We start from the raw sequence: 13,309 nt of genomic DNA on the forward strand, positions 1-13,309 counted from the left end.
GCCAGTCCTTTTTACTTATATGATATTAATATTTTTTAATGAACAATATCTGTCTTGTCTCTGAAAAAAAACTTTTTTTTTCTGTACCTAAAGTACTAATAAAAATAAAAAACAAATGTTTACTTACATCTCCTTCTGTGCCAGGTCCATGGGGACTATAATAATAACCACCATCGTTTTCAGCAACCACTTCTCCATAATCCTCATACATGCCAGATGGTGACAGTAATCTTCGCCGGCTTCCATACTGAGGCAGTTCATACCTACAGTAAACACCATCATATTAAGGTTATTTATTTGCAACTTTCAAGGGTAGGGAAGTGCACATTTTTAGACAGAGAACAACCAGTTCATAAGAGGTGTAGAAGAGGCCTGCTATATCGAATTAGAACAGCCTGCTATATCAAACTAGAACTAAAATAGCTACTGTTTTTTACTGTGTCTTATTTAATCCCTGTTCTGGGGCCCTCTCCTATCTGTTCTATCACTGTTTTGTGTGCATAACTTAGAACATAATGAAAACACAGAAATACATGTTATTAGGTATGATAGTTTATGAATATGAAAAAAAAAATATTAGACATACCCATGCTCATAACTGTAATAGTCTTGTCCATAATACTCCTGGCCAGGATCAATGCCAGACTCCATTGACAATTCCTTAAGAAAATAAAATAAAAATATGTATGTTTTAGGAACTATTTGAGTTTATTTGTCATAGCTTTCCTTGGACATTTAGTATGCATTGTACAGAAACCAAGTGCAACCAAAAGGCTTCTCTGTTTCAATGACCTGCTAGCAGTAAACACAATTCAAAACCTTCTGGGTTGCTGCATTTTGGACACTTGTGTTTGCAAATTAATGAAACATGTGATTAAGGAACACTCATATACAGTGGTTCTTGTTTTTGTGATGTAAATGTAGATAGTGGTTATATGTAGAGTGCAGAAAGCCATGGCAATCAATTTGTTTTACTTTTACTATTCACATATAAATCCTATTGATTTTTATGAGTTACAGTATCACATCCTTTCTCCACCCTACCATTTGTCATAATGCCAGTGAAGAGCTGTCATACCTGAAATAATGTGCTACAATACACTTTTTTTTACCTATAACAAAATCACTTAACAAACCAGCAGTTTTGGGTGCTACTAAAATCTAGTGAGGCACAAGCAAAACAAAGCAATTGATATGCACTAAGAGGGTATCTATCATAACAATGAATCTGGTGGACCTTTCATGTTTGGTAGGCCCGAAAAAATAGAAATTTGGTGCATAACCTTTATTGTAATTAGGCCATATGCTATTTCTATGTTTACATCAAACCTGTTAAAATGATTGTGTTAACAAATGGCAGGCAGTAGAAGTCTGCAGGTAAAAGCCAATGTAAAATTATTAGGTTCTATACTGTAAGTCGATGTGAACTAAACATGAAACAGGATTGTTATCACTTTAATTTGTTATAGAGTAGGAAGTGTCACTTCCCCTATATGATTTCATATTTTAAATGTAAGTTGAAACATGCTACCCTAAATAACCTGAATGCTTCATACACCACTTGGTACTCCAGTTGCAAGATCTTCCTAACAAAGTTCTTAGCTCTAGTTCTTGAGTTTGTAGTGTTCCCACCCACTTTGTGATGTTTTTAATCTTTCCATTGCATTAAAAAAAAAAATATGTAAAAATTCTAGCAGGAATAGCTGGAAAATGATGAATTGCGGGTATGCAGACGGGGCCATGACTACCAGTGTCCCTTTAAAATCCCAGAGACCACCCTGTAGTACCCCAAACACTGAAATATTGTGGTTCAAGGAATTCCTTCAATGATCATATAACAAAGATTCATATGTGCCCTTGAATATGTGACCAATGAGCAGAACATTTAAATGACTGAACATGGTAATACAATAATGTATGTTCACATATTTGAAAAACTGTTTTGTATAGGAGTAGTAGGTTTTACATACAGTAACTGCTAACAATTACATTCATGTCAAAACGTTTTCAACAGTGCCAACATGCATATTTTAAATGTGGAAAAAGGAAACAACAATACCTCAGGTTTTAGAAGAGATGGTCTCAGCAATTGTTGTTGCTGGTCCCATTGAAAAAGATGGGCATAAAAAAGATGCAGATAAGTAAAGGAAGAAAAGAACAGATGCGAAAAAAGTAAGACAATATTATATATATATATATATATATATATATATATATATATATATATATATATATATAAAATATACAGTATATATATATTTATATGTACATTTTTAAAATGAACAAGTACATAAAAACTACATCTATTAATAATAAATATTAAAGCTAAACTCCAGGCAAATATAAAATGTGCAAATTAATGCAGCTTGGTATTCATTACTTCATTTATAATGTATTTTAAATGCAAACTTTGTAAATACCTACATTTGAGTTAGCATCTTTCTCTTGCAGTTCCTGCACAACAGAACTCAGACTGTTGCAGGAAGAAGCAGTACAAGTAGCCAATCAATTGTGCTCCAGTGTAAGGAACATTCTGATAAGAGGAAAATGCAGAATGACAGGGAAACAAGCTCATTTGTTTGCTGCTTCTTCTTTACCATTCTATTCACAGGATGGGGTGGGAGAAAAGTGACCTGATAACATTACTGAACTACAATAGATTAAAACCAGGTCTCATCTTCTGGCAAGCAGGGTTATGGGGTGTGGCAGAGCTGTGTAAATCTCAGAACCAGATAGATGAAAAATCCTTAAAATCCTTTTGTAAATTAAAGCATAACACTTATATGTGTTGCATTGCATCTGTGTATTTATCAGTTTGCCTGAAGTTTAGAGTTAATATTTTAAAAACATTGTTTTTTGTATAGTTTTTACCTAAAGTACTGCATATTCATAGGGAGGTGAGGCAGCAGTTTTTGCTAAATATAGATGCAGGGTTCGCTCCTTGCCAAACGGTGCTTCACAATGATTGTATAACATGTGATCCCCCTCAGTTTAATTCTAGCAGCTGTTCTGATTTAAAATAACAGTGGGGGAGATTTACGAAAACTACAGAGGGCAAAAGCTGGTGCAGTTCTGCATAGAAACTATTTAGCTTCAGATTTGTTGTCAAAGCTTAACTGAACAAGCTGAAGTTAGAAGCTGATTGGCTACCATGCAAAGCTGCACCAGATTTGGCACTATTCAGTTTTTATTAATTCAACCCCAGTGTGACAAGACAGCCATGGAGATACTGTATAGCATAGTATTTGTTGGAGGAGAGGTCACAGTTCAAACCTCCATACTTCCTCACAGCAGGTTTCTTGTAAACGTGCCAAATGTCGCTAGATAAAACTTAAATGTACATTCATTAGACTGAATTAGGTCATGTGTATTATTATTAATATTATTCTTGTATACCTAATTATGACATGCAGAGTATGAATCAAAAAAAGTTTGCTTCAGGAAAAAGTTCAAAGCAAAAAGGATTCTGATTGTATGCTAGAAATACAATTTTTTTGCTCTTAACACACTTTTCATATAAAGGAAAAGGAATTGGCAGCACTCCAGGTTGAGTCAAAATCCAGATTTATTGACTGGACATCCAAATATGACAATCGTGACAAGGTAACGATTGTCATATTTGGATGTCCAGTCAATAAATCTGGATTTTGACTCAACCTGGAGTGCTGCCAATTCCTTTTCCTTTATCAAGTTTCCACGGAGGCGAGCCGGGGCATGCACCGGTGTGAGTCATCAGGCAATTACACCACCTTGAGCAGTGAGTTCTTGTCTCTTCACTTTTCATATAACTGTACTATTATCGATAACTATTCAAGATCATTCTTTCAATACTAACAAATGTAACAGTATATTACACTCATCTTTATCAATTATATCATAATAGGTCACTTAATTTATTATTTACTGAAAAACTTTGTTTTCTGAAGCACGCAGCGGTACTTTGAACCTAGCACACAGGGGCCGAATGTCGGGCGGCATGGGCTGGTTCAATAAAAACTGGTCAATATTTGGCCTGTGTATACTGCAGCCAGTCCAACAAAAGCTGAAGGGGCATGGCCAAAAAAGGTTTGACGATTGGCTCCTGATCAGTGCTCTCAGTCATTGGCTGAGAGCGCTGACTGGAGTGATCTGGTGGGGGGAGGGGGGGTGGGCAGTCCCCCCTGTCAGAACACAATAGCACAACAGGGGAGATCACTGTACTAACAATGCATAGTTAGTACAGCAGGTCCTACTGAGCTGTCATTTTTTTTTTTCGTTCATCGCTGCTAGGTGAAACAAAAAAAGTAGTAGTGTGTACCAGGCTTTAGATTGTAAACTATCACAAGCAGTGCCCACCTAATCCTCTTGTCTTAAAATGTATTTATGTCTCCCTTTATATTGTAAAATGTTGCAGAAAATGTCTTTGCTATATAAATCCGTTAGAATAATAACAATAAAAGTAATGTAACATATTATAGAGTAATCACTACAGCATTTGCTACAGTTGATATGATTCTAAATGATGGGATGTCACTTGTAAATAATCTTCTTTTTAACAATATTGTAATTTCAGATTACTTGGTATGTACAGAAATAATAGAAACTGAAATAAGGTTCATACCTCAGGATGAGCATAACCCCGCCTGTAATAGATAAAAAAAAAAAAAAATGATATAAAATTTGCAATTTTAGGAAATACAAATTCACATTTGTAATTATATAGATCTGAAACAAATTTGATGAATCATAGCCAGAACTTCTGCATACTTTTTTTACAAAACCCACACCTTTGTCTCATTACAATAAAGGTCTAAACATATACATTTTGACATTATTTGGTATACAGGTCACCTTCTCTTTATATAATTTAAGTGTATTAAAGCTTATACATATTTAAAATACACTTAATAATGTCACTGTGCACCTCCTCAGACTTCAATATGTAGTAAAGAGGATGGTCTTCCAAAAAAATAAGCTGTACATGGGCTCTATATCTACTGCATGGACTTCTGTTATGGCAGTAGATATATCATTGCATATAATGAACCATCATTTTTTATGGAAGAGGTGATACTATTGATTAGAATTTAATTCCCACACTACAAAGGTTCCTTGCTTTAGCTTTTGTTTATAGATGTATGCATAATGGGACCCATGATTTATTGAAATGCTAAAAACTGGTTTTAATTTTTCTTTTTTTTTGACTAACAGGGCTAAGTGCTCAGGCGACGTTTGAGTATGATTTAGGACAATAATAGTGTTCCCATGAAGCAATATGCAATGTGCAAATGTGTTTTTCTATAACAATTCTAAGAAAATCTAGTAGACAATGCTTGACTTTAGAAAATGTCAGTTGTTAAACCCTTGTTTGTAACTTGAAAAACAAAGGCAATTTTATATTAAAAGTAAATACATTTTATAAATTATTACAAAGAATCTTTTATAAAATCACAGCCTGTGTTTCATGATTAGGAAGGAAACAAAATATCAACAATTATAAATTATAATGTCAACAACTAAATTTACATTTCAAACTTATCTCAACACTTTGGTCACCATGGTTTCCAAAACCTGAGATTGTGTAAATGCTGTGCCAGCCTCAAAGAGACCTGACTGGTAAGAAGGATTTCTTTTGCATATAGGTAGAGGGTTCCATGAACTTACTGGCATTACAAACTGGGTCATCTTTATATATAGTGAGGCACTAGTTACTGGGAATGAGGACAGTGTGTATGTGTCACCTAGGTTTCTCACATAGACATGATGAGGGAATCTAGAGTTTATGGCTGATGTGGGGAACAAGCATCATTCTGTTTTGGGTCTTGGAGCCCAGAGACTTTGCAGAGGTTTGGGTGAAATAAACCCTTCATTTCTAGGTCCGCATCTTACATGGTAGCTAGACATTATATTTATTCTCAACTGCGCACATGCCTTTATACTGTATATGCAAGCTGAATGGTGCTCAGGGCTCTCTTTAACTCTGCTGTGGAAAACTGTTGCTGGGTAAAAAGGCTGACAGAGTGAAGGCTGACAGAATACTTAAAAATGTGCATGTTAGCAAAGCATTTTTCAGGTTCAACATTTTTTTTGGTGTGTATTTTTGTGTGTGCTTTTTTCTTTAACCCATCTTACTTCCTGTCCTTTTCTCAATGCAATGGCCCTTATTGCGTCTTCCAATTTTTCCGTTGGGTTTCTTATTATTACTTTCTCTTGAAAACCTTATTTCCTGTCAGTCTCCATGGCAGCCTACGTGTGGGTTAACCCCGCCTCCACTCCAAGGGTATAGGACCCCCCTCCCATAAATTTCAGCTCTCAGGTACAGCAGGTGTTCCTTTTTTGTCCTCCTCCAAGGACCTACAATTCTGATGTCTTACTATTGTCCGGCTTACCTCAGGATACTTTGGATGGTGTCTGCATGTCCAGGGCCCAGCCACGGGCGGGTGAGTGACATTTAAAATTCCCCTGCTCTCTGCGGTTGACTGAAGCCTGGCTGGCGTCCTCTGACAGGGTCTGAAGATTCTCATTACATCTCTTCATGGCAGCAGTATTTGTCATTTATGTATACTCTGTTTGTGTCTTTCTCTATCACTGTGCGGCGTTTGTATGGCCCCAATGGCGCTGGAACGCTTCCTGCGTTCCAGCAACCCTTCCTCTTCCTCCTCTGCTTCCTGTGGCCAATCGATGGACGTTTCGTAGTCCCGCACATGCGCAGTGCGTCGCGGACGAAGCCGAGGCTTGGTTCGCACATGCGCACTAGCGATCACGGCCGCATCACCACTGACGTCATTCTGGCGGGGGATTTAAGCAGCTGTCAGTTCCCCTGTGCTTCGGGAAGTACTGTGGGCATTGCGGCAGCTTCCCTGTGTATCTGGATTCCTTGCTACAGGTATGTACAATGGATACTTGACTGCAGAGGGGGGGGTGAATTGCTACCTCACACTGTATCACTATATTATCTTGGTGTCTGATGTGTATTACCTTTCTTTGTCAGTCTGGTTGTTGGCCTGAAGTATGGATCCTGCGTCACCGCCCTCCTGTGGCCAGCCCTCTCACAACAGGTGGGTGCTGGCATTTTTCAGGGGGGGGGGGGCGGGGGAGGGCTAGCTGGTCCCTGTTTCATGGCTAAATCCAGTGTCTCCCTGACTTTCTCTTTTTCCATCAGCTCTTCCAGGCCTGGTTTATCCCAAGAAAGAGACCCTGTCAGACCTCGTGGGAGTTCATCCTCCAGATCAAAGCGCCATGAATCTCCATCAGGGAGTAGGCAGCAGGGGAGACGCTCTAATTCCTCCCCCAGACACCACAAACAATACCAGAGTCACCGCACATACCAGAGAGCCTGTTGGGGTTGTGGGGCGCATGTTCCGGAGGACAAGTCCCTATGTGAGCCATGTTTTGCTCAAGCAGCCGGTGAGAGGGTGCACAAGGACCAAGGATTGGAATCTCTAGTGAAGAGAATAGTGCAACAGTCCCTGAAAGAATGGGGTACGGTCCCAGCACTTGGTCCCACTACGTTCAGTTCTCCAGCGGAAGTGCAGGAAGATCAAGGCCCCTCTCAACCGAGCATTACTTCTGCAAGATCATCTGACAGTGATTCGGAAGAAGAAGGGGCAGTAGGCAGCTTTGAGTTTGCCCTGGTTTCACCCCTGATCAGAGCCATTAAGGAAGCTCTAAAATGGGAGGATCCTGTGTCTCCCCAGAAAAAGCAGCGGAAGTTCTTCAAGCACCTTCAAATGGATCCTGTCGTTGGGAGTATCTCCCGAAGTCGACCTGTTCACCTCTCCTTGCAACAACAAGTTGGAGAAGTATGTCACGAGAGGCAGATGCCATCAAGCCTACAGGACAGATGCACTAACCGACAGGTGGGAGTTCAGTAGGGCATATGCCTTTCCTCCAGTACCCATCATTCTCAAATTTCTGCAGAGACTTCAAGCGGAAGATGTAGAGATAGTGATGGTGGCGCCCTTCTGGCCAAACAGGCCATGGTTTCCGCTGCTCCTACAGCTGAGTTACTGGGACCCGGTCCCTCTTCCCCTCAGACCAGACTTGCTTCTACAGGGAATATCAGTACACCCCTGTCCTACAATACTCCGATTGACGGTCTGGTTCTTGAGAGGGAAAGGTTGGAATCGCTCGGCTGCCCATCTACAGCCATTTCCACCTTGATGAATGCTAGACGGCCAAGTACAAATAAGGTATACTGCAGAATCTGGTCAAGATTCATGGAGTCTGCATATCCAGAAGGTATGTCTTCCTCAGTTCCTGGGATTCTAGAAATACTAAGTTTTCTTCAGGCTGGCCTAGATATGCCCCTTTCAGTGGCAACTCTAAGACTCCAAGTTTCGGCTTTGTCCGCCTTCTCTGGGATCATGTGGGCTCAGCACCCACTTATTCAACAGTTCTTTAAAGGAGCAGTCAGGCTCAATCCTCAAAGAAAACCTAGGTTTCCAAAATGGGATCTACCTCTTGTCCTAAATGCCCTCTCAAAAACGGGCATAGAATCCTATCTATCAAGGATCTGACCATCCGGACTGTCTTCCTGGTAGCCATTACTTTGGCTAAAAGGGTCTCTGAATCAAGTTCTCTCGGCTGTAGAGAACCATTCCTGACTTTCTTCCCAGATCGGGTAGTGCTGATACCCATGCTAAATTCAAATCCGAAAGTCACCTCGGTGTTTCACCAGAACCAGGAGATCGTGCTACCTACTTTTCGGTCCTCTGATGAGTCTAATCCTCATCCGTTGGATGTAGGAGAATCCTTAAAAGTTTATCTTCAAGCAACTGCACCATTCAGGCAGTCTGACAACCTCTTTGTCCTGTTCTGGGGGAAGAACAGAGGTAAACCTGCTTCATCCAGAACTATTGCATCATAGATAGTGGCAGCTATCCAACAGGCCTATAGAGCTGAGGGTCTGGCTCCTCCAGAGGCGGTGACGGCGCACTCTACAAGGAGTATCTCTACGTCCTGGGCGGCCTCGCGGCACGTGGCTCCAGATGTGATCTGCAGAGCGGCTTCATGGTCTTCGGTCAATACTTTTATGGCCCACTATTGTGTGGAGCCTGCTTCTCTGTCCTCAGTTAATTTTGGTTTGACTGTTTTGTCTGCAAATAGCATGAATTAAAGTTTCTTTTGCTAAAGCATTCCCACCCATGTGGCGTGAGCTAGTTATTTCCCACACGTAGGCTGCCATGGAGACTGACAGGAAAACGGAAAATTCCTATCAAATACTTACCGTAATTTTCCTTTCCTTATAGTCTCCATGGCAGCCGGAGTTCCCACCCTCTCGTCTTGGATTCGGCTAAGATATGGAACTCCTGCTGTACCTGAGAGCTGAAATTTATGGGAGGGGGGTCCTATACCCTTGGAGTGGAGGCGGGGTTAACCCACACGTAGGCTGCCATGGAGACTATCAGGAAAGGAAAATTACGGTAAGTATTTGATAGGAATTTTCCGTTTTCCACCTTCATTTAGATGGGATGAACACTTGCTATTTTTTTTTAACACATCCCCTAGTAGAGAATATTTTTTTCAAAAATGTTACCAGTCAATTCTATTGCATATTTCACACAAAGCTCTTAATGTTGTTGTAAACCTCTGGTATTAAAAAAGTACATATTGTACAGTTCTATATCGTGTACTTGCCTAAATCTAAAGCACTGAGTGGGATTTCTCTCTGCAGTCTCCTTCCTCTGCTATCTGCATTATTAGTTTCTGACAGGTTTTGCCAACTCCAAAGAATGATGTGGGATGGGAAGGGAGCCTCTAGCACACAGCCCATGATTGACAGCCTCAGCTGTGCATGTTTCCCAGTGAGATTTTGTAGAGAGGGCTTTCCCCATTCCATACCACTCAGCTCTCCTCTCTGTGCTGTGCCATGTGTGACATCAGATCACTGCCCCCTGCCTCTGGAAGCTCAGAAATGCTGTGTAAATTCTGTACTTTAAATGGATGTAGAGGAGAGATTCATAAAGATAAACAGGTACAACTTATGTAGGAGGATTTTTTTTCCTGTGTAAAACCGGAAGCTAGTCATTTCATTGGGTATATTGTAAGGGTTTACAACCACGTTAAAATCACTCAATTCATACAGTATATTTATTCATATTTCTTTTGTTGCACTTGATGTACTATTACTATCCAAAAAGTTTTAACAGTTTATCAAATGCTTTAACTTTCTTGCTCATTCCTTTTTGAATTATTTCCTTAGTCTCATACCATTGCATATCAGTTCATTGTATCCCCTGTTCTTAGACTCAATCCACGTTTATTTTCTATCATTGATAGCTTTCTTTTCTCTCACAGCAGCATTATTTGCAGTTTCCATCATCCTTGTATTCTCACATTGCACTTCTTGCTATTACATTCCCCATTCATCCACTTTTCCCTGATGCTTATAAGAAATCATTAGCTCTACCCACCCAATTCCTGTTCTACTGACTGTTCCCCTTGTGTCCAAGCACTTGGTCCCCCGCGCCTCTCATCAAAGTGCCAAATTCATAATATAAAGTTTGCTGAGCAGTGCTGGCTCCCTCGTCATCCTGCTGCTGTCATTTGCACAATCATAACAGACCATGCTACTGCTGAAATCTAGGTACAGGTAATACTGTTTTTTTTCACTGTTAACACTGCTAGGATCCAATAACGTCTCTTGCTTGTTTACCTTTACTTCTGGGCACCACTTCACATGCATTTTCTTCTCCTTCTACCCTTTCTTAACAAATAAAAAAAAAAAGTGTCCACTCAAAAGGAGTGATCTCCAGTCCACTGCACATGTCATGCACTGTTCTAAGACATGTGCTGTTTATCCATCACCCATGGATTATCATTTCTCCAGATAAGTATTTATTTGATAAAGAATTTGATTATATTGTTTTAGGTTTTGTATCTATATACCATTCAATCTGTCTTTTCAGTTGTATCTATTTAACTTGAATATGTCTATCACTAGGTCAGCTGCCACTAATTTTATCTCATAATAGTTCTGTATATCTTAGAAAAAACAGAGCCAAACCTATTTCATTTAAACATATTTTAATTATTTATAATGGTCTGTGTTGCTGTATTTTGTTTGATCTATGTTTTTATATTTATTCTTTCATATTTACTGTTTGCAGGCCTGATAAAGATGGAGGTTTTCCCCCAAAACATGTTAGCTGTCTTGTTTTACTGTAACTAGTTGATTATAAACATGCTTTTGACTCCCAAGATGTTTGGTTGGAACTCTTATTAGTTTTATTGCAAATAGGAATGACTATTTTTGGAAAAAAAAAAAGGAATGACTATAGCAGACAATAGACCTCTCTATCCTTCTGTGTTATACCAAAACACAAATGTATTGGTGTATAATGAAACTATGGGACAAGAGCAAAAACAAAGTGTTGGGTAGCAAGAGATTACACACCGAATAGACCAACAAATCCAAATGGGAAATAAACCATGGGGATTAATGGGGTGTTTGGATTTTCATGGTGAGGGGATAGAGACAAGAGGGGGGATCAACGAATAAATGATCTCATAATTTTCTTCTCATTCTTTGTATGTATGCAAAGAAAGTAAAGTATTACAGTTAAAAAAAAAAAAAAGTGACAATTTTAACTATGGAAGAGGGAGAGATATTTGTGAAAAATGTGCATACGAAAGGCTAAAATAAATATGAGAGTGTAATTATGTTAGGATCACATGTGTTGGTAAATAGCAGATGAACTGATCATAGATGCAATTCTTTTCAGGCTCCTATGCAAAAACATATTAAAGGCACATTTCTTTCTTGCAAAGTTGGACTTAGCCTTTAATGATAAAACAATCAGCCACGGGCCTCCACCATCTGCTGGTCTACAATGCACAGCCAAATGCTAATTAAGAAATCTTAAAAAGACTGCAGAATGGGGGCATGATCTTGCCATGATGGCACGCGGCTGCTAGACTGTGTAGCTCCCACCACCCACTGGTTCCACAGCTGCTTGATTGAGCTATCTTCCACCTGCCTGGCTTAGCTGTCATGCTGCAGAAGAAGGGATAGACCAAAACTATGGCTGAATCCATTTAAAGGAAGGAAGGGGAAATTACAGTTTACCTGATAAGACTGCAGACCGCTACACTCGGCTGGATCTAATATGGCGGACCTTCCTCCTCCCTCCCTGTCTGGAGACATCCTGGTGATAACGGGAGAAGACACACAGAGTCCCCTCTGTCTCTTCGTGTCTGCCATATATGGGAGATCCCTCTGGGACTGGGTCTGCACCTCAACATAGGAGGGCTCCCCTGGGAACTACACCAATATCTTAAAGATCTCCCAACAAGATCAGACCGGGCAATATTTTTGAAGCACGTGGAGGACACGTACAAAGCAGGGTTTCTGGAACTTGCTCATAGAGCATTGGCACCTCTGAATCCAGATGTGCATAAAAAAGAGATGTGATTTGCAAATTGCTACATTTTTAGAACAAAGATGCCATCATAAAAGGCATGCGGGGAGGTCTCATCTGGACTTCGAGGGGACGAAAATTTACTTTGTTCCTGATCTCTTGTGCCGAACTTTGGCACTTCATAAAGCTGTATGCCCCCCTTGGAGGCTCTCAAAGATGCAGGGGCCATGTACTGGCAGGGTTTCCCCTTTCGGCTCACTGCTACCAGAGAAGGGGGTCATGGTTTCTCTTCAAGACAAAAATGACCTGCCTCATTTGCTTTAGGCTCTCAATCTGTCAGAGGTGGACTTTCCTAATTAAAGGGGCTTAGGAGACTTTCTGCACCTCACATTCAGCCTGACTGGCAGGAGCCAAGACGCAAGAGGAAACAAATTCATCACCAACCTGGCTCCCCAAATGTAAGCACCAGGTAGGAATGAACATTGATCTTGGAGCCTTTTTCCCTGGCTCTTCTGGGAAGTATTTTAAGCTGAGCCTTGGTCTGTAGACCCCCCACCTCCACCCCGGATCATTTCTAAGTAATATTGTGATATACTATTGGATTATCAGCCACATGGCTAATTGATAAAATTCTTATCCATGACTATCTGGATTCATGTACCAATTATAGTGTGTGTTAATTTATTATGTTTTTACAGGCTGTCAATGTTCAATGTTTCTTCTTTATGATACGATGGGTGCGCCTGGCTTAAGCTGGCTGCCTCTAGGGATCGTCGACTCGAACATCAGATGTTCATGTGTTCACTGAACACACAAACAAATGCGGCGCTCGGGGAGAAGTGCATTGATTGCTGATGATTGGCCAAAGCATGCACCAGACATGTATGCTTTGGTCAACCACAGCACAATGTCCTGTCAGAGCCATGATTGGCCAGAGACAGGGTGCTTTTAGCAAATCATGGCTCAGG

General features: G+C 40.3%; 1 protein-coding gene across 1 annotated transcript in view; it reads right to left on the reverse strand.

Annotated features, from left to right (window-relative positions):
• PCDH15 (protocadherin related 15) overlaps positions 1–13,309 on the reverse strand; it is a 1,730,880-nt gene that overhangs the window by 24,340 nt on the left and 1,693,231 nt on the right. The window contains exons 33-36 of the mRNA XM_082269384.1: positions 4,601–4,622; positions 2,060–2,098; positions 587–660; positions 128–263 (exon numbers count right to left, since the gene is read on the reverse strand). Coding sequence (XP_082125510.1) covers positions 128–263; positions 587–660; positions 2,060–2,098; positions 4,601–4,622 — 271 coding nt within the window. The remainder of the gene's footprint in view (positions 1–127; positions 264–586; positions 661–2,059; positions 2,099–4,600; positions 4,623–13,309) is intronic.

Source organism: Pelophylax lessonae (assembly GCF_965119305.1).
Source record: "Pelophylax lessonae genome assembly, chromosome: 9".
NCBI classification, from domain to species: domain Eukaryota; kingdom Metazoa; phylum Chordata; class Amphibia; order Anura; family Ranidae; genus Pelophylax; species Pelophylax lessonae.